The 27,030-nt window shown below is 44.2% G+C and overlaps 1 protein-coding gene across 2 annotated transcripts; it reads right to left on the bottom strand.

Moving 5' to 3' along the window:
* Positions 1-409: 409 nt before the first annotated feature.
* MTA2 (metastasis associated 1 family member 2) lies at positions 410-22,646 on the bottom strand. 2 transcript variants are annotated; one of them, XM_077287522.1, is made up of 18 exons: positions 22,440-22,646; positions 9,554-9,621; positions 9,372-9,465; positions 8,239-8,356; positions 7,402-7,465; positions 7,182-7,299; positions 6,668-6,770; positions 6,475-6,574; positions 5,674-5,862; positions 5,487-5,561; positions 5,339-5,397; positions 5,161-5,258; positions 4,927-5,066; positions 4,549-4,777; positions 4,369-4,458; positions 4,141-4,265; positions 1,615-1,769; positions 410-988 (listed from the first exon to the last, which is right to left on the bottom strand). In XM_077287522.1, exons 1-18 carry the CDS (start codon positions 22,465-22,467, stop codon positions 820-822), a joined length of 2,022 nt encoding a protein of 673 aa, XP_077143637.1. In that variant the 5' UTR covers positions 22,468-22,646; the 3' UTR covers positions 410-819. The 2 variants fall into 2 exon arrangements, with proteins under 2 accessions (XP_077143637.1, XP_077143636.1); XM_077287521.1 differs by lacking the exon at positions 22,440-22,646 and adding an exon at positions 9,715-9,829.
* Between the last annotated feature and the right edge of the window lie 4,384 nt (positions 22,647-27,030).

Here is a 27,030-nt window from a genome sequence, read left to right as displayed (position 1 = left end):
CGGGAGACCATCCGAGCAACGAGTATACTCGCTCACCACTAACCTTAACTAAAGGGAAGAGGTGGTCTTACATCATTAGCCCCCATTCTGTATGACCGGTCATACACAACAATGAAGTGATGAAATTAAATCAGAATGACATTGTGCTGCCGAATTTAGTTCCTAAAACTACTTTGTAATGTAATTAAGAGCACCGTTGCTTTTTTTTTCTGAAAGTTAATTACAAATTCTTTCACATAGAAAAAAACCTTGTACAAGAAAGCAGCAACCACAAGTCATCGACTAGTAAGAGCCCTGAATCTGAATGTATGCACGTAAATACGTGATCAAATATTATAAACCTATGAAAGGTACTAATGTTTCCGTCCTATATTAAAATCACACGGCAAGCGCCCACGGACGAGCAGTGCACTTTTTTTTCTTATTTTTACTGGTGGACCTCATTGTTTCATTGTACAAAAAAAAGCAAAACCTAAAAACAAAATAACAAAAATAATAATTGGGGACGTAAGCGGAGAACATTAGCGCTCCCAACAATTAGAGAAGGGAGTTAATATGAAGAAAAAAATATACATTAAAATAAAGGGATGTGGGTAAAATGAAAGATGGAAGGCGAAAGAGCAAAAACAAGGCCCCGTCGCTGCTAGGTCAGAGAGGTGATATTTGGGAGCTGGATTTCAAAATGGGAGGTCTTCACTCGGGGGTCCTTCTGTCCTCAAGTGTATTTGCCAGTGAGATAAGCACCGAGTGAGCAGTACTGACTAGGAAGGGTGAAGAGGACACAATTTGTTTTCTACGGATGGTCATTTTTTTAGTCCCTTAGTCTTCCAAAACAATTGGTTCACTTGTACTGGCAGGATGGGGTGTAGTGAGGGAGGGCAGGAGCCCCGATGGTCGTGGGGGCAGTGGTAGCTTCAACTTCAGAGGCTGATTGGGACGTCGGGCAGCTCGGCGCATCTCCATGTGTGATAGGGATTTTCTTAAGCATCTGTAAATGGAGAAAATAGACAAGTTAAATGCTAAGTGATGGAGTAGAAGAAGTCACAGATCATAAAACTCTACTGTAAAATTCCATTATTCCTGGAACATTCTGGTTCAGAAATTCCTTAGAAGAAATAAATTCTAAGCCAGAGTAACAGGCCCTTAAGTAAGTAACAGTAGTAAGTCTTCGGGAAGAGCCAGGTGACCGTATAACTCAGACGAGGATCGCAACGCAGTGCACAGACTGGCCATCGCTTCTCCAGACACGAACTGCATAGAAATACACACTGTCACGATCAGGTAGGGAGAGCAGACGGCCGGTCCGAGCATTGCGTTGTGATCCTCGTCCAAGTTATACGGCTGATTCTTCCCTTATAGACGCGCTCACAGAAATACCTGGGGCCTACATTACCAGTATGGCGACTTACAATGTACGTATTCTGCCGTGGTGGGACTGAGGCACACACCTGGGGGTATGGACCCCGGTAAACATAGACCTTGTGATTTGAAAATTCTAAACCTCTGGTGCTTCCCCCAATAATTCCAGATGATCAGAATTCTACTTTTGCATATGGTTTTCACTTCTGTAGAATCAGGACTCTGTAGGTCGTAAAATACTAGGATTTTAGTCACCTTGTGTCTTTAGTAGCCACAAAAACGACAGGATTAGGGGCATCGGCAAGATTGAGTTTCTGCCTCTTGACATTGGGTTGATTGCTAGAACGGACACCTGATGAGAAGGAACGACCATTGGCAGAGAATGGTGGAACTACCCCCACGCCGGACACCTAAGAGAAGAGGTAGGAGATGAGAAATTCATGATTTAACAACTACATATAAAGTAGTATAATTAATGGACACAGGACCAGATTACTTAAACAATAATTTGAACAAGTGAACTGATACATTTACACCCATAAACTGGGCTGAGTTTAACAGGAATCATGGTCGAGCATGACTGGCAAATTCATCAACGGGAGTATACGTTCCTTGTCAAGGCTCACGGCAGCTGAAAGATATGGCAAATTTACTAAGAGGTATACACCATTTCATGAATTTGGCAGATCTTATTCCAGTGCACTATTTATTAAGACTGGAATGCAAGACGCTATTCTTGATGAAGATTCGGGACCATAATCTTTACCTCGTGGTGTGCGTAGCTATACAGTCTGCAAACCATCAGATTCGTCTTTTTGGTGAAGTGGATTTAGTTTCTTTCACTCAGACATCCCCTTTATACTCTATGCTGGCGCTTTATAAGGCAGTAGAACTGACAACCCCTTTAATCTTATCATGTGCTACTCACTCCTGCACTGGAGGGAAGAGGTTGCCATTGACGTTATGACCCCCACAACTTGCCAAGACGTGGATGATCGGCAGATACTGTGCACATGTCCTATTCTAATGAACCTTACATGTGCACAATACCCGACCAACATGCACGCGTCTCGGTGGGTGTGTGAAGTCGTACCGTCATCAGCTCCGTTCACTTTCAATGTGGAAGTGAGAGTCATATGTTAAAGGGAATCTGTCACCCCAAAATTCGCCTAAAAGCTAAGGCCACCGGCATCAGGGGATTATCGACAGCATTCTGTAATGCTGTAGATAAGCCCCCAATGTAACCTGCAAGAAAAGAAAAACAAGTTAGATCATACTCACCCAGGGGCGGTCTGATGGGCATCGCGGTCCGGGTCAAGCGCCTCCCATCTTCATACAATGACGTCCTCTTCTTTGCTTCTTGCGCAGGTGTACTGATTTGCCTTGTTGAGGACGGAGCAAAGTACTGCAGTGCACAGGTGCTGGGCCTCTCTGACCTTTCCCGGCGCCTGTGCACTGCAGTACTTTGCCCTCAACAGGGCAGATAAAGTAGGCATGCGCAGGAGCCACGGCAGGAAGCAAAGAAGAGGACGTCATCGTATGAAGATGGGAGGCCCTGGACCAGGACCAAGTCGCCCATCAGACCGGACTACACCGGACCGCCCCTGGGTGAGTATAAAATATAACCTGTTTTTCTTATCTTGCAGCTTACATCGGGGGCTTATCTACAGCATTACAGAATGCTGTATATAAGCCCCTGATGCCGGTGGGCTTAGCTTATAGGCGATTTTTGGTGTGACAGATTCCCTTTAACCCCTTTACTAGCTGCTTTAACAGACCGTACAGTCAGTCCTCATCAGTAAATGCAGGCTGCAGTTAAATTGAATGAGCAGCATGATTTAGGGGCAGAGACCCCAATTTCAGTGACTTCACTTATTGGGCTGCTTGCTGTAGTTTTGATAACTTATCTGCTGCAGATTTAGCAGTTCTCTGAATGCTGAGCTCTGTATAACTCTGCCGATTTAGTACACCGCACACTCCGTATGTATGTTTGCAAAATTAGTGAAAAGTTTATTTAACATGAAAAGCGACCAGAGGTAATTATTTATGTGCACATAGAAGAGGCCCTGCTGCCGGAGCGCCGCATAGTAACTACAAGCACCAGGTTTACAAAACCCACTTCAGGGCTACTATTGCGTAAATACACGCATCACTACTCGGCATTTAAGTGTATGCCTCTAACTACAAGGACTCTTCCCTCTTCTATGTGCACATTAAAGCGATTGTATGATTAAGGCCCTGGTAGGGCCGAAACGTCATAATAATTACCTCTGGTCGCTTTTCATGTTAAATAAACTTTTCACTAATTTTGCAAACATACATACAGAGTGTGCGGTGTACTATATTCTCTATGTACGTGGGGCTCATACAGCTCACTACACCTGCACCTCGCTCCCATATTACTCTGAGTGCGCGCCAATTTTCTTCACTTAACTCTGCCGATTGACAGCTTTCTTTGCACACTGTGCATAGGCAGAAAGGTGCCATTGTTTGGGGCGGGTTGGACTACTTGGCAGCAGGTTTATTAGTCCTGCAGTGATCATACACTTATGATAAAACAGTGATTCTATGAAAACAACAGCAATCAGCCCAGCAAGTGACATAATTGGACACCCGATCTCAGCCCCTACATTATGCTGCTCTCAGATTAGGCAGCAAAAACCTGGTGACAGATTCCCTTTAGCAGTATAGGGATATAATATGTATAGCACCTTTTATATTTATTCAAATTTGCATTGAGTTGCTCAGAGGCAATGTGTGGAGCAGTAACCCTATACTTACTGCTTCAAATGCTCTTTTGGCAGGTAGTACACCAATAGTACTGACTCTACTCTGACTCAGTTGATTACGGTTTATTGGAGTTTTTGTTCCCCGAGGAGTCTTCGGTTTCAGCGGTGCTTGAGCAGCTACAAGAACAGAAAGGTTTATCAGAACATAAAAAGGTTAAAAAGACCATAAAAACGAGAAAGCAAAAATAGGAAGGAAAAAAAAAATAAAATTATTTCTTACCTAGTTCTTTTACAATAGCTGCCAATGGTGGACGCACCAAGGGCGATATTTTCAGAGGAGTTTTAGCTGCTTTCGGTAGTCGAATGGAACCTGGTCAGAGAGGTTGCTACATGGTAAGTTCTCAACAAGTTACAAGGCTAGGAAATGAAAAAAAAAGTAATGATACTTTAGACAACTCACATTCTGCTTTAATGGAATTTGAGTTGATCGGGGCATAGGGTCGCCGTGCGGCTCGCCTAGGCTGCAAGATATCTCTGCACATGCGACGTGCGATGCGGGTTAATTTGGTCGTTTGCAGGAGGAACGTCTGACGGTTCTTTGCCAAAAGCTTAGCACGGTTTGCACTGGAGCTGTATGGAGACAAGCTCTGAGCTTCAGGCCGAGAGAGATGGGTACGAGGGTGGGCTTCCTAAAGAGAAAAGAATGCTGTCACTGCAAGATGGAGAGAAAATGTTACCCCCTATTACAGCAGTTAATATTCTCTTCTAAAGTTTGAGAAAGGTTTATTACTCCTCCTTAATATGCATGTGAACGATTTCAGAATGATCAGCGACGTACCCCGATATTGCGAGTTGCACCTTCAAGTTGTGTTGGCGTTTTAAGTCCTCCATACTTCTTCCAATAAATCCAGCAAGAAGCACAAAGGCGGCATTGCATGTTGGGTGGACCCCATGCATACCACTGTGCCGACACTGTGGCTGTAACAGGGGAAGGGGGATAATATATGAGCAAAAAAAAAAAAACCGCATATGCACAGAGGTTAGGACAAATTAAAGTTTGGAGTGCGCTTACTATGGCAGCTTTCACAGGTAAGACCTTTCTGGAATCCGGCTCCATTCAGTCCAGGCTTCGCTCCGACAGAAATAATCTGATTGGGGTTGGGTTTGGTACTAAATGGAAGAACTTGTGTCATTGAAAGCAAAATACATTCTGACGTATCACATAGAATACAAAGAAGGGCGTCACTCACTAGGTTGGGATGTAGACTTGTTTCAATTTGCTATCTGCTTCGGCGGCCTTCAGACGTTTCTGCAGGAAGAACCCGAATGGGTAGGATGCCATTTTTAATCCTAGTGTACCAGTTACTTAACAACATTTAGAACATATACACTTCTTACCTGCTGAATGTATCGGTCTGTAGTTTTCCACATATAGTAAAACTGGACAATACTAGCTAGAGACTTCCAAGGCAGCTTATATAAAAAAAAAAAAAAAAAGAAAAAAAAAAAAAGGGCATTAAGTTTCTGTATTTAAGAGACAAGGTGGGGCTAGAGTAACACAGATCAAGACAGTCACTGGACTTACAAAGTCTTGCCGAATATCATTGAAATCCTTTCCGTATTTCTCCAAAGCTTCCTCAAACAACATGGCTTCTGATGCAGACCACTCCTCCATCTCATCCCGACACAGGACTGGACCTCCTTGAGGGACAAGAGTAGACATGGCACGGGCAAGATCGTAACCGTTCCTCTGTAGTGTATCCATAGCGTGAAACTAGGGGAAAAAAAGCAGAAAAGATCAGCACAAAACTCACTGCATCAGTATTGGCAAAGACAAACCTAACTTTCTTACTTCCAGGATACTCATTTCACTTTTGTCTAATACAAATAAAACCTGGAATACAAAAACTAAAAAGAAAAAAAATCCATCCAACATCCATATATTTTTGGAGACATCTGAGAATGTCATTCAGTACGTGTAATTATGGGTGCCTTCATGCAATAAATTAATGTTTGCAGCCAAGTGTCTTCAGTTTTTTTTAATGGATTCACAGGATCCGGGTCCATCGGCCACGTCAGTAATCTGTGACCGCTGAGCCCGAGATTCTCCTCCTACCTCCCGCAGCTCGTCATTAGCCGCCCTGCACCGATCTCATCGCTCCGGCATGAAGCACATGTGATGTCGCACCAGACCGGCTAATCAAATTAAGAACTGGAGATGCCAAAAGGAAGGCGGTGGTTCTCAGGTTCTCCAGTCCAGCGGCCACAGTTGGCTAACGTGGACGATGGACTGGGTCCTGTGAATCGACTTGCATCAACTTAACATAACTCCAAACAGTGAAACCATAAAACAAAGAAAACCAAAAATGAAAGGGTTCTTTCTAACCAGAGTGATGTCACGAGAAGCAGCTGCGGCACTCATATGTAAGCTCGGCTGTCTTATTGAGCTGCTGCAGTCCAAGGCTCTTGCGAATGTTCCAACAGCTCTAAGGAGAGATCAGGACAATGCTGAGATTTCAATACGCTGCCAAAAACACGAGAGAAGAAATCACAACGAGCAAGTGAGCGAAACTCTCTACCTAGCAACCACAAGAAATTGGTCAATTTGTCTGTCTGTCAGAGGATTCTCTGGATCCCACACTTTGATTTCCATCTTCTGTTGGTTTCGATTATCAGATTCACCTGAAAGACCACGTTTATTAGTCACAGGAAACTGCAAGCCCGTGCAAATAGAACTTAAAGAAGTTCTCCGCTCATTGATTACATTTGCCAGAGAGGTGCCAAGGTCGTAAAAACAAATAAATGATAATCTACTATCCCCTGGATTTCGCTCACAGTCCCATCGATTTCTGTCACACTGGACGTAATCCCATCACTGACCAATTGGTCAGAAAGGGGACCCCAGAAGACAATCAGTGACCAATTCATTTATCAGTGAACTTCAAGTCTGGCGATGAGCGCCAGGGTTTAGAGCAAAATCCAGGGGGCGAGTATATCTTACTATTTTACCACCCTAGCTCCAATCTGCCAAACTGAACAATATAACTCCCTTTAGTATCGAGTACATAAAGTTACCCCCATCCAGTGACTTACCCTCAGCTAATTGGTCAGGAATGTCTGCCTGATACTTAGAACCGACCCGTATCTCCCCTTGATCAGCCAGCAGAGTCTTCTGTACTGGATCAAACACCAGCGAGTAGAAGAAACAATCCTAAAACCACAAGTAGGATTAGTAAAAAAAAAACACAAAAAAACAACACAACATGAGATGCACAAGGAGGAGAGGGATGAAGAAGTGACATGATGCATTTACCTCTTTTTCCAAATACTGACTTAACATGTCAGTCTCATTTAACAGGGTTACACTACATTTACCCCTGCAAAGAAAAAAATAATGTCAGTGGCAGTCTATGGATTCCGCCTGGACAAAAATAAAAATCATAGTCCATTATGAACTTTCACACATTGCAATTATCTGTTCTGTCTGCTGCAAGCTTTGTTCTTGTTTTTAGAACAATAAACGGAAACCAGACAGACTGCATAATAGTCAGTGCGGCCCCTCTGCTTCCGTTTGCATAAATGATGCACCAGATCACTTTTACATTTCCGTGTGTTCCTAAATATACGGAATCTGCCATGATTCCCCATCAGAGGGGCGCTTATTAAACAGATCACTGAGGGTCCAATTCTGTTTTAACCTGCAGATATGGGGTTAATCTGCAGGATAATAGCGCTGTGAACCTACCTGGCGGTAAGACCCCCACTGCTGGGAAGAAAAACTTTATTCCCCCAGCAGCGTTTTGGTTGCAGTCACGGGGGTGGCACTGGCGCAGGTTCAGTCACCGCTCTGTGTATATAACGGCACTGACTGACAGCCGTTCCTTATGCTGAGCTACTGTCAGCCAGTATCGGGACGCGGTTACAGCCGCTGTGCTTGATACACAAAGCGGTGACTGAACCCAGGTCAGCATCGCTCCCGTGACTGAAACCTTAAGGCTGCCGGCGGGAATAAAATTAATTTCCTCCCGGTAGTGGGGGACTAAGTACCGACCCAAGGCAGGTCCAGAAAGCTATTAACCTGCAGATTAACCACGTTTTTTCAGGTGACAGGTTCCCTTTAAAGACTGCAATGCCTTTAACATGCACATACCTGATGTGTGTGGCCGGCAAGGATTCAAACTGGCGCGACAGAAAGAGCTCACGGTGTTTCAGCTGGTGCCGCTGTTGTTCGCCCACCGTTGGCTGCTTTGACTCCTCCTCGAATTCCCCTACAAATGCGTGGAAAATCAACATCAGACTCTGTATAGATATCTATAGGAAGATACCGTGTAGAGAATTTAGAATGACATGATCTGCAGCATTCACAGCGCTGCAGACAATCACCAAGCTCAGCGCCCTGAGCACCTGTCACTCCAGCTCTATTCCTGGCCCAGCACCGCCTCCTCCTGCTTGACCAATGGCTCCTTTGCCTGAAGTCACACAGCAGAGAGGCTGTCAGTCGTACAGAAGGCAGCAATACTGAGTGGGGAATAGAGCTGGAGTGACTGTGGCTTCAGATCTACCATAGCTTTTCAGCCTGATTTTTAAATCAATTCCAACGCTGACTACTCAGGAATGGAGGAACAGACTGGCCATGTAAAGGTATTCCTGGACTTTTCTTTAAAAGATTTCCTTTATATAAGCTTTTTAGTCATCCACTGCCTTTTAAAAAGCGGTTTTCAGGTTTACATAATGGCAGTACCGTTCACGTGTTCTAGATGAGACAACACTACTGCTTCATGTCACCAAGGCATAGATGCATCGCTGGACAGCCAAAGGCTATGTGCACACTTTGCGGATTTTGCTGCGGATCCGCAGTGGATTTGACCTCTGCGGATCCGCAGCAGTTTCCCATGAGTTTACAGTACAATGTAAACCTATGGGAAACAAAAAACGCTGTGCACATGCTGCGGAAAAAAACACGCAGAAACACAGCGGATTACATTCCGCAGCATGTCACTTCTTTTCTGCGGATTTTCACCTGCTCCAATAGGAAACTGCAGATGAAAATCCGCAGAAGAAACCGCAGTACAAACCACGATAAATCCGCAGTAAAAACCGCAACGGGTTTTCACTGCGGATTTTGGAATTCCGCTGCGGAAAAATCCGCAGTGGAATCCGCAAAGTGTGCACATAGCCAAAGGGTAAGTAATGTGGTTTTTATTTATTTTTTCTTTTTAACATTTTTGGCTCTAGCTAAAATTAACATTCAAAACTGTACAAGTCCAACAAACCAGAACTTACTTGCGTTGCTGTCGGCCAAGCTGTTCAGGCTGCTGGAGATGTCTCTGCGACGGAACAGGCAGACCACTTTGGCTTCTACGTTACCATTTGCAGTCTACGATGGGAGAGGACACGCTTTAGTCAAAAGCCGATAAATAAAAATGTAATTACCTCCTGAATGGATCTAATTGAAGTTCTGTTACCTTGTTCAGCTCCTCGATTCTGCGGATCAGGTACGGGTTACTGGAGGAGTTTTCAAAATATACATAATCTGCAAACACAACAAAGAATTTCATTAATGGCTGATATAACCTGTAACGTATCATACACGAGTGACCGGTATCAGCTGACTAAAGACACCGACCCTCCGATGTGTATTGAGGCTGCCCAACAAAGTCAGAGAAAAGGAACATTGGGCATGTAGGGATTTAAAAGCCAATAATGTTTGCAGGGAAAGAAAGTGCAGCTGGGTGTCTGGCAGCCGCTTACTCCACTCTCCCCATAGACCACCCACAAGCTGTGTATGCCGCAGACAGGGGAGAACTGCTCTCGCTCCCACGGTCATAGTGTGTGCGACATCGGGCAGTGCTCGCAGCTTAGCAAGTCTTCATAGCCCATCGGCTACTAAATGGAGCCAAACCCCATGCATAGTTCCCCAGTATGGTCCGTGCGCCTCTATATAAATCACCCAAGAGTCTGCCTAAGGGACAATGGCAAAAACTAGTCATACTGGGAGAACTTGCTCCCAGCTAAATGAACACCTAGAAAGAAAAGCCTTAGTGCACGACAATAACAAAAAGGTCTGGGATAAAGACCAATAGATCAAAAATATGAACAAGTCACATCATAGTAATCAATAAACCCTCACTTAGTATGTCTCCTCCTCTATATGATCCATGATCGATGCAAATAATAGTAGTCATTAGTCACAATACTAAGAAGGACGGGTGGACTCAGTTTATGGAAAAATATAAAAAGCCCAGGTAATACCACATATGGCCTATGAAGCCCGGATATGTCAGCTTTATGTTCCCCGACTGGCAGCAGAGGTTGGCACCCTGGATAACGAGGTTCTGGCGCCCGCGCTCCCCCTCACTTTCCCTATGTGCACCTGATATAGCAAATAATCCCTGGCATCTGTAAACATAAGAGTCCAGTGGGTGGTTCTACTAGTGATTGACAGTCTTCCATGGGCATGCAGAAATAGCTGTCAATCACTAGTAGCACCGCCCACTGGACTCCTATGTGTACAACCACCAGGGATTTCAATGAATAAAATGCAAGAAATCTGCATATTATTCAGCTCATTCCGTGCTGTCCACAGATCAGACCGCGCACAACGTGAGATTCCTACCAGAAATGCAAATTTACTAAATCACCACCGCGTTGTTTAGTACAGTCTTCTCCACCGACTGCACGGCATGCCAATCCTAAACATGGCGTCTAATCCATGTGCAGGTGACCAGAAATGTCCGTTATTGGCCCCTACTGTATGGGAAACGGGCGTATGTGCAGTGCCGTACACAAGGCCTTTTCATGTAGGCAGCTGATTGCTGCGTCACCTGCCCTTCCGTTAGTGCCCATGTTCAGGATTGGAGCGCCATGGGGTCTGCGGAGAAAACTGTGCCAAAGAAGACCTTGGCTCTAATCTAATTCTGCATTAATAAGGGGCTAATAATACACTTTACAGCACATTTGGTTAAATTATATTTGGGGTTACTTATAGAGATGAGGGTTCATCTCGGACACCTAGTGTCTGGTGCTGAACTCTGACCTCTCCTAGATATCCGCCTTAGTGTTTGGAGTCCCAGGCAAAGTCCGAGAGGGGAGAAAGAATATATATTTTTTTAAAAAACAATGTTTGGTTCCCCATTGACATTTATCGGGTTCTGGTACCCAGACCGAACTTTGGACTAAAGTTCAGTAGAACGCAATGAACCCGAACTTCAACGAGTCCGCTCATCCCTGGTTATTAAGAATCAGAAAAACCAAACATGGCCTAAAGACAGGTGCTGCTCCTGCCGGGGGTGGGGGGAATGAGCAATGTTTCCAACCCTGAACTACTCAGACCATGTGTTTCTACCAGGACCAAAAAAAACCCCCACACAAAACAAAAAAAACCCCAAAAAAACAGAACTCCGCCAATGTGCACACCGCTGCAAAATGTGATTCACATGTATACCTGAAAATTTAATTTTAGTGTTCTGGATGTGTTTTTTTTTTTTTTTTCCCTATAAAATAGGGGGAAACAACATTATAGCCATTCATACATAATACACGTCTGAACTGCTACACTACAGCAGCCTCAAGACAGATGATGGAAAATTACCGTATATAATTTTCTAAAAGCAGTAAACTAAAAATAAAACCCCACCACTATACAGGTTTCAAACTTTATTGTAGATCATTAAAAAATATCACAATCAGCATAGTAAGTCACAATAGGGGGATGTTACACAGTAATATAGGGGGGCTGTGACTTACTATGCTGATTGTAACATTTTTTAATGATCTACAATAAAGTTTGTTGTTATGGGATACCTGGATTCTCCGTCTATTATCGCTTGGCTTTCCTGCTGCACCGCTGACTTGTCGGATCCCTCTCTTCATTTGGGCGAGCTGACTTACACCCCCTTTTTTGCTTACTACACAGGTTTGGTATCGCGTTCTCATACTGGTCTGGGGAATAGAGGTGCCAGGTCATTTTTACGGCACTATGAGGTCATATGTTGAAAAAAAAAAAATACATAATTGTTCTTAGAAGAGACAGGAGGAAATAAGAAAAAGGGCAAAAAAAAAAAAAAGAAAAAGAAAAAACATAACAGGAGCCTAGCAGGCGTGGGTTAATAACGCAGCTACGCAACACTTCCATCTGCAGTTTCCTCTGCTCTTTTCATTAACTAGGGTGACTTCAGCTATCGGCTCTATACCTCGTCTCTGGTGTTGTTACACCCTAAACTGACATCTTTCATCTTACACTGAGCTAATAAAATGCTCTCCATTCTGAAGAACTGAGGGATTTTTAAATATATTTAACGATGGTTGCCTAAGTAACTGTCCATCTCTGCAGTGTATCAGCAGTGGACGGACTCCTAGACAAAGGGGTGCAGTGCTTAGAAGCTCTCCTGCTAGAGAGTTTGTAAGCGCTTCTCTGTAGTTGGCTGGCTCACCGGATCTTGACAACTTCGGTGCCCCTGAGGACACACAATTCAGGCCAGTAGCCCTCTCTGATGCAGTTGGTCCGAATGGTTAAAAATCTGTCAAGCTCTGCATGTGCTGCTGTCACTACCGGCAGCATCATATGAGGGGTTAAACTGCTGGGATCGGTGAGAACGCTGATCCTAGTGGGTAGAGCAGGAGCTAGGCTGTGCACATCAGCAGATTGCATCAGCGCAGAAGATGAATCAGCATGAAGAACATATCAATCATGGAGCAAAAAGTGACATGTGCTCAGCTCATATTGAATCTATGCATCAAATACCATTAAGGGGTTAAAGACAAATTAACAATTAGAGCCGAAACCCTTCCATACAGGGCTGGAGGCCTTGGGCCATGTACACACTGCGGATTTCAGCATCCCAAACCTTTGTTCTCATGCGAGATAAGTTGCTACCAGGGGAGTGTGCAACTACGTATCTGGGCATCCCCAGTGAGGAGCCATGCAGCATTTTGGGGTGTGGGGTGGGAGTGCTGGGATGACTTCTCTTGCAAGCTTCAGCCAAAAAATGCATGCGCTCAGCCCGGCTGTCTGCAGGTTTATGGGGGTGGTGGGAGAGGAAGAAGCATTTGGCCGACAGCTTCATCTTACATGCTTCACAGGCATCTAAATTTGGCCTTGGGACAAATTAAAATATAGGGGTTTCGCAGTCCATGTATAGACTGCAATGCACCAACATGCTTGGATCAGGAGACCCACGACCAGTCCATATATCAGGGTCCTTACTCGGACCACAAAACACAAGATTATCTGAATTCTGGCCTTAGTATTAGAAATACCATACGTAGCAGCGTTGCCCGCCACTCTCAGAGTCACTGCTGTCATCTCTCCGCCTGCTGCCAGCCACTGTCAGTTACTGCGGTCATCTCTCTGCCTGCTGCCATCTCTCCGCCTGCTGCCAGCCACTGTCAGTCACTGCTGTCATCTCTCTGCCTGCTGCCATCTCTCCGCCTGCTGCCAGCCACTGCTGTCATCTCTCCGCCTGCTGCCTGCCACTCTCAGAGTCACTGCTGGCATCTCTCCGCCTGCTGCCTGCCACTCTCAGAGTCACTGCTGTCATCTCTCCGCCTGCTGCTCGCCATTCTGACTCATTGCCAGCCCCAGAAGCTCCCATCCTCCAATAATCATTCCTTTTAAGTTGTATGTTAGCCGCCCTGGTACGCCTGCCCAGAAAAGCCCCAAAAAAAACAGACAATAGTAACACAATTGAGAAACACTGGCAAGAAAAAAAATAAGCCATGGTGCCAGCACAAATAGCAATTGCCAGTCTGCACAGGTAAGTGAACAGGATTAGAACATAGAGCTGAAAATCAGCAAAAGGGTAATCAGGAGCGCCGAACCTATATCACTGCAGTCAATCAGAAGGGTAAAGAGGACTCCATTGGTATCAGTGAGAAACTCTTCCAAATGCCTTGTCAATCAGGACTAGTGACTGTACTCCAGATACCGCAATCATTCTCCAAGGGTGTATCCAGTTTTAGTTCTAGATGTTTTTTTTTTGTTTTTTTTTTTACTGTGGAGACAGGGTGTTCAAAAACAATAAGATTTTCAAGTCAATACTCGCTACAGGAAACCATTCCTTTTTGGGGAGTTTGTCTTCTTTTTGAACCGTTTTTTCCCCCCCAGACTTTTGATTCCATCAGGATCTGCGGCAAAGAAGTGGCGACATACCGTATGAGTTTTTTCCCCCACAGCCAGGCATCTTTCAAAATGTTTAGTGGAAAGAAAAATAAAATGTGACTTGTCAGTTTTCTGGCCTAAAATGCATGATGAATAGGTCCTTCGGGTCTTTTCTTTACAGGCGTCTTCCAGTAATAATCCAGTGTAGAACTGATTAGAAACTAAATCAGAAATCCCATTCATACTGCCATTAAGTGACCCATTTAGACGGGTCGGCCATACTCCAGTGCGCAAAGTACGATTACTTACACAGAACTTTGGGCTGCTGAGAGTTATGATTTTTAAAGGGAATCTGTCAGTGGGATCAACCCTCCTAAGTCGTCTATATGAGCGCGTAGGTCAGAGGAAGCGGAATAAAATGATACCTTGATATCTGCAATCAGATGCTTTATTCCAGAGAAATCCAAAATTTTTCTTACATGCAAATGAGCTGCTAACGGGGTTTGGCACAAAAATGTCACTGGCTGCAGACTTGTGAATCCTTACAGTGTGCACAGTCAGGATTCCCCGACACCAGGAGCAGGCGGCCATGTGAGAGCAAGTATGCGATATACTTACTCCTGGCCACATTATGACTAGACGTGCAATACAAGCGATTGCAGATATGAAGGTATCATTTTATTCAGATTCCTATGACCTACATGCCCATATAGATGGCTCAGGAGGGGTAATCCTACTGACAGATTCCCTTTATGTGCACTGGCTCTGAATATTTCAAGACCCCATTCACAAGTCTGAATTCCACATGAATGATCATTTGCATTTATGGCTGTGGAAAGCTGACACGAGCAGGCCAACAGACACTAATGGACAGAGTGTGGTTACTTAGCTAGAGATGGCAGATCCTCCCGACCGCTTCCTGTACTCTACTTACAGTAACCCACAATTACCGCACACAGCGCCATAAATCAAGAGGTCCCCACAGTGACTACAGAGGAGCTTGGGCGCTGTGCGAGTATACAAAGTGCAAGATCTGAGGGCCTCATCTAAACAATGGGGCCCAAACAGTTGATGGGGGGGGTAAATAACCGCACATATAGCACCTGCTGTCCAACAAGAAAACCCTGTGTATAAAGTCAGAGGCACAGTAAGAGGCCCCACAGCAAGGCCTCACTCTGACCTTCCACTTGTTTTCTTCTGTGAAAAAAAAAAAAAAACTACTAATTTTCATCAGATTGCCTTGGAACAGGTGACATTATAATGGGTCCGTGTTCTGTGAGAAGCACGGATAGAACACGCAAGTGTAAGGATTAAAGATCCATTAGTTTGCGGTATACAATCTAGACAGGTTTTCTTGAATCTGCACTAAAGACGTGACAACCACTGAATCACCAGCAGAGGATTACAGAGGCTAAGATTCCCAGAAAACACATCCGGAGCATCCAAGGATCAGGTTGTGGGTCCACCTTTATTTATTTATTTTTTTTTACTATGCAAAAGTCCTGCGCTCACATAACAGTATATATTCCATGTCCCTGTAATAGACTGAAACAAAGCCCAGCTCACCATAGTCGGAATCCTGTGGAACTCGGAGCACGGAACCGCTGTGTCAGGGAGTAGAAGAATTCAGGAAATGATGAGGAATCCAGCTCCACGAGGTAGTGAAAAAAACCCCTTCCTTTATTCATCGTTATCATGATTAAGGGTGCTTGTTCACCAGAAATGAGTTGATATCGCATTTTAATCCATGTTGTTGCTAATGTTTTATCCTCCACTGAATATGATTTGAAGTGAAGAAAGGAAGGTTTTTTTCACTACCTCGTGGAGCTGGATTCCTCATCATTCCCTGTAATAGACGCCTATAACACCTCAGAGAATAAAGGGGTCTCAGGTGCAGAGCACAGGATCCGAGTCCCTCATCTACAAGAGATATAGGAGTAGTTTATGTACCCAACGGCACCGCAATCACCATGATGGGGGTAACCAAGAATGTGGTCACCTCTGCCCTGACCTCAGAGAGATCAGTCTTATAACAGCTGCAGATCCTACAGAAATGCCATAAACATAAGTGCAATGGAAAAGCAGCATCTTGACATGTGCGGGACAGTGTGGACCACCAAGATCCACCACCAGACTTTACTACAGAATACTGTAAACAAACATTTAAAAAAAAAATGGTGCAATAACAAAACTAATACCACGTCGTCACAAGTGTGAACGAAGCCGTATCTACAAGCCGGGGGGGCAACATCGTTCTTAGGTACACACCATGTCTGTCCAGGTCTTCTTCCCATAAGAACACCCCTTAATTTTGTTCCCCGAGTTGTGCACTACCAGACAAGCCCTTCTTAATTGCTAAAGTACCCCACATAAAATACAAAAAACACACATGCCTCTTGGACCAGTGCCATTTTGCCAATGTTTGCACTGTGTTTACATTGTCAAAAAAAACACAAAACACTGCAGCCAGTCAGTGACCGCTGATCGGCTGCAGCCATCACTGTTCCATTGGAGTTGGTATCTTTAGCAGTTATAAAGGCGTTATCCAGGAGTGGACAACTTCTTGAACCATCTAATCTTTATGCTATGAGCGACAGCTCAGGGTGTCTCCTGCGGGAACTCACAAAGTCATGGTAACACTGAGCGCGGCAGTGTGTTTATTCCCAGTGTTCCATCTGAATCCCCAATAATCAAGATTTGGAAGAGCCCCGGAGGATTAATTATATTAATGAGGCAAACGAAGTACAAACTATGAAAGGTTGTCCACTGTGCTCCCTTCTGGAGGCATCCATATTCCCTGACAGTCACAATGACACGTGAAGACCCTAAAGGTCCGTTTAGACCAGTGTTTCCCAATGTTTTCACGGCCCCCCAAAAGGTCGTTTTCAGGATTCCCTTATTGATGGAAGTATCATCAAGGAATAAGAAATTCTCTCACCTGTGCGATACTAAAAACAAATCCTGAAAACATGATCTGTTGGGGGTTGTGAGGACTGACGTTTGGGAAACACTGGTCTACATTGGCCGACCAGCAACACAATTACTGATCATTGAATTCCTGTGAGTCCTGTTTACACTGGACGATGTCCTGACAAAAACGATGATCTACAGCGCAAAAGATCGATTCACTAGTGTTCTGCAGGTGATTACACATCTTGCATTATTGTCGTGCAGTGTAAATGCCCTTACACGAGCTCCAGAGATCTTTTGTGGCTATCTCCGCACCACACAATGGTATGATGCACTATTCTGTCCAATCCACAGCTCTGACTCTACAGCGACATGATCAGACTCCTTGGAAGCAGCGCTCCGCAGCGTTAAAGGCTACGTGCACACGTTTCAGAAAGCCCTGCGGATTTTTCCGGACTGATTTTGGTAAATCCGCAGGTAAACCGCACTGTGGATTACCTGCCGAATTACTGTATTTTTTGTGCGGATTTCACCTGCGGTTTTACACCTGCGGATTCCTATTATGGAGCAGGTGTAAACCGCTGCGGAATCCGCACAAAGAATGAACATGCTGCAGAATAAACAATGCAGCGATTCTGCGTGGTTTTTTTCTGCAGCATGTGCACAGCGGATTTTGTTTTCCATTGGTTTACATGGTACTGTACTGTAAATGTATACTCTCTTGCAATGTTACATTCAAACGGGAAGAAAACGTTGTGGATTTTATCTGTGTAAAACTGCACAGAATCCACAGCAGATTATTACGGTTCCTGACGTGTGGTAGAAATGTTTTCATCCATGGAAATTACTGTGCGGATTCTAAAAGGGTTTTCTGCAAATCTTTTTTAAAAAAAGTTAATTAATTGTCCAAGAATGTGATAAAATAAAGAAATAACCCCCCTTAAAGAGATCCTGACTGATCTACTGAAGTGGCATGCCGGTCAATCCCTGTATTCTGCTATGGTGTCTATGTGCTGGCTTAGGTTGCAGGCTTTTATTCATCAGGGTTATATATACTAATGAGGCATAGTTATTTAGCCATTGAATTCCCAATCGCTGTTCTGGTGATGTCCGTTCTATCATTCACATTACCACCTGCAGCCAAGCACTGATCTCAGCAGTTACATGCCATCACCGCTGAGGCCAGTGATTGACTGCAGCGGTCATGTGAATGATAGATGAAACGGTCGAAGAGTTAAAGGGTAATTAGTAGTGATGATCGCTCAGATAAGGTGTTATCTGAGCATGCTTGAGTGTTATTCGAGCATCTTCAGAGCGCTCGAATAATATGTTCCAGTCCTCGCGGCTGCATTTCTCGTGGCCGATAGGCAATCCCTCAATTTGTTTCAGCGGTCTAACAAACAGGTAATCCCCGCATGTGTTGCCGCTGTCTATCAGCCGCGAGGACTCGAACTTATAACTCGAGCACGCCTGAGATACTCGGGTAACACGATATCCGAGCACCTTCGCTCATCACTAATAATTAGCTTTTTTTATATCACATTTTTTATTTCTGGAAACCTCTAAAAATCTCAAAAACACCTTTAACCCCTGAATTACTGGGCCATGTTTTGTTTTGTAGAGAAAAAAGGGTGGCACTCACCGTTTCTAAAATCCAATCTTTATTGTGACGATTTAAAACATCTTCGGCGAGGAGGTGTAGAACGGGAAGAAAAAAAATTGGATGACGGCCGTTCCGCGCTCCCTTGCGCTTCTTCTGAATAGGACCCGTAGAGGCGCAAGGGAGCGTGAAACGGCCGCCGTCCAATTTTTTTCTTCCCGTTCCCCTGCCAAAGATGTTTTAAATAGTCACAATAAAGATTGGATTTTAGAAACGGTGAGTGCCACCCTTTTTTCTCTTCAGTATATGGATTGATGCAATTGTTTACAGGGTTTGGCACCCATGATCCAGAAAGGGCGGTGTATTTGACGTGGTAATCACACACACTGGATATTTGGGCTCAGGTGTTGCAGCGGTGCAGGATTCTATCTTCTATAGTATTGATCATGTTTTGTTTTGTGCTTTTTCATTCTCCTTTTCAAGAATCCACTTTTTTTTATTATTATTTATCCATCTACGTAGCTGTGTGATTGCTTCCCCTTTAACGTCATTTTGGGGGTTTCATTTTTATGGTGTTCATTCTGCGGTAATAGTTACCTGGTAACATGATTCTTCAGGTCAGTATAATTACAACGATAAACTTGAGTAGGGTTTTTTTTATTATTATCGCTATTTCAGTGACTTAAAAATGCTCACAGCGTGCACAGTTTACAGTTATTAGGATTCACGGGAAAATTCTGACCAGATGTGTCCGGCCTCGCTCAATACACTTTTATTGGCTACGTTAGTGCGCATCTATTCGATGATCCCGAAGCTGGAGACTCCTGATAGCGTGCACTGTGCATGTTGTGAGGATTCACAAGTCTGCAGTCAGTAACTGCAGACTTGAGCCCCAAGCCTGGACAACCCCTTGAAGAAAAAGAAATTGGCTTGTGTCACCATTTACAGAAACCAATAACTTTTTTTACTTCAGGTTTTCTTTTTTTGGGGGGGGCTGTGCTTTTTTTCTGGCGAGGCAAACTATTTTTCATCACAATCATCTTCAGGTATAGGAAACATTTTAAAAACTTTTTAGCCAGTTGTGTCAACCAACAAAAAGCAATTTTGTTTCATGTTTATTTTTCTGTTTACCCTTATAAGTTAAAACGACGGCTACTCTTTATTTCATAAATTAATATCACACATGAAAATAAGAAGATTTTCAATATATGTTATCAGAGAAATCTGCTTCTTTCTCCTCTTGGACCTGATCTTTCATTCTCGGGTAAAATGTGTCTCGGGTCAATACAGATTTCTACTTTACGGAAATGCCAGTTGGTGCTGATGAAATTCTATGGAGAAGAAGAGGATCTATATAGAATCTCATCAGCAGCAGCTGCCATCTATCTCAATATTGGGAAAGTCTTCACTGAACACAGATTTTATCCATGAATATTGAATTTTGATCAATTCTGGAAGAGAAAGAAGCAGATTTATCCGATAAGATTTATTACAAAGTTGCTTATTTTTGTGTAATATTGATTTATCACATAAAAATTAAAACGACAGTTACACTTTAACCCCTTTCCGATGTTGGGCATAATAGTACGCCCATGTCGGAATCCCTCCCTTTGATGTGGGCTCCAGCGTTGAATCCACATCTTTCCCGGCACATGTCAGTTGTTTTGTACAGCTGACATGTGCCTCAACAGCAGCGATCCACCCGCAGCTGTTAACTAGTGACAGCAGCATTTAACTCGTGTTTTCCAGAAGTGTACCGGAAATCCTGCCCATCCTGTCACGTGATCGCGGGTCACCGATGGGTTGGCATGACAACCAGGTGTCTCCAGCAGACCTGTATGGTTGTCATACCTGGATTACTATGAGGGCTGACCGGTGGTCAGTGATCATAGCAAGTGACCATTTCTGCTACATATAGGCGTTCTGATCATCGCCTGTTTGTAGCAGAGCCGATCAGACAGCGGCAGTTTCTACTCTCCCATGAAGAATATTGAAGCATACAAAACGTTAAAAAATTTGTAAAAATATTAAAAAAATATAAATATAAGTTCAAATCACCCCCTTTTAGCTCCATTCAAAAAAAAAAAATATATATATATTTGGTATCGCCGCGTTCAGAATCACCCGAACATCATTAAAAAAAAAGAGAAGAATTGACCCAATCACTAAATGGTGTAATGTAAAAAAAAATTCAAAAAGTCAGAATTACCTTTTTTTTGGTCGCCGCTACATTGCAATAAAATGTAATAACGGGCGAGCAAAAGAACGTATCTGCACCAAAATGGTAGCAATAAAAACGTCAGCTTGGAGCACAAAAAATAAGCCCTCACCCGACATCACGAAAAATGGAGACGCTACAGGTCTCGGAAAATGGCACTTTTGGGTTTGTTTGTTTTTTTTTTTACCAAAGTTTGAAATTTCTTTTTCACCACTTAAATAAAAAGATAACCTAGACATGTTTGGTGTCTATGAACGTCTAAGGACCTGGAGAATCATAATGGCAGGTCAGTTTTAGCATTCGGTGAACACGGTAAAAAAAAAAAAAAAAAAAAAAAAATTGGAATTGCACTCTTTTTTGCAATTTCACCTCACTTAGAATTTTTTTCACGTTTTCCAGTACACGATGTTAAAACCAATGGTGTGCAATCAAAAGTACAACTCGTCCCGCAAAAAATAAGCCCTCAAGTGGCCACTTTGACTGAAAAAAAAGTTATGGCTCTGGGAGGGGCGCAAAAAAAGGAAACACAAAAACAAAAAACTTTGGTCGTTGAGGGGTCAAATAACTTTATATTTTGATCTGACTTATGGATATGGCACTTAGGATTATACTACCCCCCCTTCCCACACACACTTTAGTTTTGAAGAAAAAGGGGGGGGGAATGAAAAGTTTTGTTTGTTTAAGTTTCCCTTTAGTCCCCCCATGGTGGGCTCTGATCACTATTGTTAGAGCTAGATGCCGGCTGTAGACCGTAGCCAGCACCTGCCCTGTGTGGAGCAGGCCCTGGCATCCAATTACATGACAGATATATACATCATGGGACGTTTAAAGGGGTTTTCTGCTTAAAAAAAAAAGAAATAAAAACTGTTCCTGGTTTTAACAATAAAACTGGCCTTTCCTCATCCTCTCTGGGTCCAGTGCCGAGTCACCACCGCTGCTCCTGATGTTGTCAAGGACACTGCGCTGCAGGCAATCGCTAAGTTCAGCAGCTCACGCCGTCTATTCTGGCAGCAGCAGAGACTCAGCGCTGGACCTGGGGAGGGTGAGTAAAGCTCAATTAGTTATAAATGGGAAAAGAGGTATTCCGGCACCAAAATAACCTCATAAAAGGGATTTAAATTCTCTTGTAACTCAGGGAGGAGAGAATATGGCACCGCACACGTGGATTTGGCTGATTTTTCCACGCCGTGCGGATAAACCGGGAATCGGTACAGAACCGGTACCAAGAACCAGGGGCATTAAAGCAATATAATGCCCCAGACAGAAATCAGTCCATTCACATAAAGAAGATTCCAGAACATCACCCACTGCTGTAAGGGAGACCCCCGGGGGTCGTACAGGGACCCAAGAAGCCTCGTGCGCCCCCTGCAGGCCGGGCAGGAAGCGCAGCAGTGAGGGGCTCAGACAGCGCGGAGGCCTGTGGCCGGTCACTGCGGCCCGCACTCCATTACAGGCTACAGGAGCATGGACGAGCAGCACACAGCCCTCCCCACAGTCCCCGAGGGCTGACGAGCCGGTACTCACCGCCCACCCGGTACATATTCGCCGCCATCTCTCGCTCTCCCGCGCGCACAATAACTCGGGGCGCCGAGTGTGTTTCCGGTGCCCGTGGTGGGGGCGGGGAAAGAAGGGGGGATACTTCCGGTAAGAAGGAGAAGAAGGAGAGGGAAGGACTTCCGGAAAGTAAATAAGAAAAGCGGGTTCAAAGTATCACTTCCAGCGGGTAGTTCCGAAAATGCACGAAGAGCGTTTACGGAAATAACCGAAAGTGGTTGACATCAGCCGTTGGTTAGCCTTGATAGCCAATCAGATTGATGCATTACAATCACGTGGCTTATAATGGCATATCCAGAGTATAAACGATGCATACGGGTGGCGGGGAACAGTAGTGCGCATGCGCAGACTGCGTGTGCTGAATAGCCGGCCCGTCATTGAGCGCATGTGCAGGCTGCGGCAGGGTCTAGGTGGCCCATCACTCAGAGTGTGAGGACACGCTCAATATTATCACCGATTAAGTATCAAAAATCGCGCATTAAAATTTTAAAAAAACTTTTGTATGTTTTATTATTTTATTTTTTGCAGTCAGTATAAGTTGATTTCAGTTTACGGTTTGTTTTTTTCATACAGCAAAAATTACACATTGGCCTGGATTCATCAATAAGATTGGCCAGAACTTGTCTTTTGCTGTGTTTACACCAGTCCCTGACAGCTCCATCATCATTCTGAAGAGTCGGGGCCACAGAAGTGTCATTAACTACGGCGGAGACTGCAGCTGAAAGATGCGCCATATTCATTAAGAAGCGCCTGTCTGACCTGAATTGGCGCATCGTGCGAACTCTTCATGTAGCCTGGAGTGCACAGAAACCACGGATCACCATACAGCAGCTCCGTTCTACAAGGATCACTACAGAAATCACTAGATCATAGTGGATTTATGGAGGTTCAAGATCTCTGTGCGCACAGTAATCTATACCGCCACCCTCCATACAGTAACTCCATTACAGAGGTCTCACAACACGATCGACTAGAATCAGAGGCAGAACTAGAGTCCAACGGCAAAACTTGGACCTCCCCCTCCCACACATGTTGGTCAGATGTATGGGCCCTTGTAGCGTTCTAAATCCTATAAGGACATACAAGTTGTACCCCCTCTCCCATTATGTAGTAATGTCCTCCATCTTGGGCTCACTCCTGATTATATATATTTATTTATATATATATCTATATATATAATTGTCTAAGGGTTTTTCCGTCTGTCTGTCCCGTTTATTCATTCTCTGATTGGTCGAGGCCGCCTGGGCTACGATGATGTCATAATGGAAATCCCGCGTCTGATTGGTCGAGGCCGCCAGGCCTCGACCAATCAGCGACGGGCACAGTATCGACGTAGATGTCATAATGGTTGCCATGGCGACGATTATGTCAAAAAGGTTGCCTCGACCAATCAGCGACGGGCACAGTCGGAATCATCATTGTCCATATACTACGGGGACATGCATATTCTAGAATACCCGATGCGTTAGAATCGGGCCACAGTCTAGTGTATATATATATATATATATATATATATATATATATATATATATATATATATATATATATATATACACATATATATATATATATATATACACACACTCCATCCCGGCATATATGTTCCTTATCCTGGTATATATATACTCCATCCTGGTATGTGGCCCTTATCCTGGTATATAAATACTCCATCCTGGTATGTATGTTCCCCATGCTGGTATATGGCCCCTATCCTGGTATATATATATACCCCATCCTGGTATGTGGCCCTTATCCTGGTATATATATACTCCATCCTGGTATGTATGTTCCCCATCCTGGTATATGGCCCCCTATCCTGGTATATATACCCCATCCTGGTTTATGGCCCTTATCCTGGTATATATATACCCCATCCTGGTATGTATGTTCATCATCCTTGTATATATGTTCCTTATTCTGTTATATATATCCCCCATCTTGGTATATATGTTCTCCATTCTGAATTATATCCCCCATCCTAATATATATGCCCCATCCTGGTACATGTCCCCCATTTTACCGCTGTTCTTTAATGTATAGAAAAAAGGTAAACAATTATATCGACCTTCCCCCGACATGCGGGGGCCTGTTCTGAAGATGCCAGCTGACCTCAGCGTGCAAACGACAGGGAACACATGACATCACGGCCATGCTCCCCGAGTCGCATGCATGCTAACGTCAACTGACTCTGATTGGCCCTCAGCGTGTATTGTAGTGCTCGGACCCAGCGGCTGTCTGTGCCACAATACACTCCAGCTGAATGTGTGTCCAATGATGCACATCCAGTTGAAGTTTGCGCTGGCGTCGGCAGGTCCCTCACCCACACGGGCCCACTGTGCAACCACGATCGTTACACCCCTGACTAGAGTGGAGGCTCAAGTGTTCTCTGCACACAGTAAAATCAATTAAAATATCCTCCATACAGCAACTCCATTCTGGCCGCCTCACTACAGGGATAAGCAGAATGAAGTTGCTGCACAGGGTTAGTGGTGGTCAGTTATCCACCTGTCGTGTATAAACCATCCTCTGGGTACATTGTTTTTTACTACTTTTGGAAATTTGCTTTCCACTTGCAATATTTTTCTTGCATTCAATCTTACTTTTATAGTGTGGTAGGATATATACTCTTGTATCTACAAGAGGTGTTAGAACTTTTGGTGAGTTTTTCAGGTTGCAGATTTTATGCACACATTAAATAGGTTCCTTGAATTTTTTCTGAAATGTGCAGCATAAAAAAATCATTGTGGGAACGTAGCATTCTAAGGCTATGTACACACGTCAGGATTTTGTCAGGCTTTTTCCTCAGGTTTTGTAGCCAAAACCAGGAGTGGAACAATTAGAGGAAAAGTATAATAGAAACATATGCACCACTTCTGCATTTATCACCCACTCCTGGTTTTGGCTACAAAACCTGATGAAAAATCCTGACGTGTGCACATACCCTAAAGGGTCTTCCACGTTGCAATGATGTAGAATTGTCGTTCTAATGATGACTCATGCAAGGAAAATAGCCTTCCTGTGTCAGCTAGTCAGGTTTTAATCACGTGATGTTACAGATCTAATGGGAAAGAGAAGAATTATCTGGGTAGAAAGGCAAATTAGCAATTGTAAGTACACAGTGCTGTGTAATATGATGACTGCACTATATTAGGAGGATAAAAAACTTTGACGGGAGGAAGAGGAGGAGTGCTTCTTTAAGGCAAGTGGACTCTAAGGGTATGTGTCCACGTTCAGGAAACGCTGCATTTTTGACGCTGCGTTTTTCCGCAGCGTCAAAAACGCAGCGTCCAGATGTTACAGCATAGTGGAGGGGATTTCATGAAATCCCGACTCCATTATGCGTTAAAAAACGCATGCGTTTTTGCCGCGAAAACGCACATGCGGTGCGTTTTTTCAAAACGCAGCATGTTGCTACAATGAGCAAAACACGCAGGCACACCGCAGGTGACCTGCCAGTGACCTCGGGTGCAGTTTTGGTCAGGATTTTACTTGCATAAAATCCTGACCAAAGCCTGAAGCAAGCCTGAACGTGGACACATACCCTAAGGGTATGGCTCCACGGTACGGCTTGCCGGCGGGTTCGCCGCAGCGGCGAAGCCGCTCGGAGCTAAGCCCCGCCCCCTTTCTTGGACGCGATGGTGCCGGATGTGTACAGTACACATCCGGGATCATCGCACCCCTCGCCATAGGGCCCTGTGATATGCCTTGCGGGGACGCTGCGTCCCCGCAAGGTGTACGGACATGCTGCGTTCTGAAAAGACGCGCAGCATGTCCGGAGTCGCAGGGCCGCCGCGTGCGGGTTTCCACGCATAGTGGAGACGGGATTTCATAAAAGCCCCTCCACTATGCAGGAACATCTGGACGCTGCTTGTTTGACGCTGCAGCGTCAAACAAGCAGCGTTTACGTACCGTGGAAACATACCCTTAGCGTTCTTATATGCCTAAAATAAGAAACAGAGCAGGTACTCACCCTCCCTGGGGTCCAGAACCGACTCACAGACTCTGCTCAGGTCTGTGTTTTGACTGCATTGGTGACGTCATGTCAACAATGCACACAAGCAGTGCAGCTAATCATTGAGCTCAGTGATTAGCTGCAGCGGTTATGCACCTTTAGGCCGGGGACACACTTAACGTATAAAAAAACGGTCCGTTTTTCACGGCCGAGAATCGCACAAATGTTTCAAAAACAGTGATCCGTGTGCAGTGCGAGGATGCGATTTCCTCGCATCAAATGATCCGTGTGACATCCGTGTGACATCCGTATGGCATCCGTATGCCGAGATTTTCTCGCAGGCTTGCAAAACCGACATCTAATGGATTTATGTGCTCAAATGTTCGGGAAAACATATATACAGTATATATATATATATATATATATATATATATATATATATATATATATATATATATACACAGTAGGGCAAAAAAGTATTTAGTCATTCAGCAATAGTGCAAGTTCCACCACTTAAAAAGATGAGAGGCGTCTGAAATTTACATCATAGGTAGACCTCAACTATGGGAGACAAACTGAGACAAAAAAATCCAGAAAATCACATTGTCT

Source organism: Ranitomeya variabilis, chromosome 2, assembly GCF_051348905.1.
Source record: "Ranitomeya variabilis isolate aRanVar5 chromosome 2, aRanVar5.hap1, whole genome shotgun sequence".
Taxonomy (NCBI): Eukaryota; Metazoa; Chordata; class Amphibia; order Anura; family Dendrobatidae; genus Ranitomeya; species Ranitomeya variabilis.
Note: the sequence above shows the minus strand (reverse complement) of the source record. Positions and strands in the feature narration are given on the sequence as shown.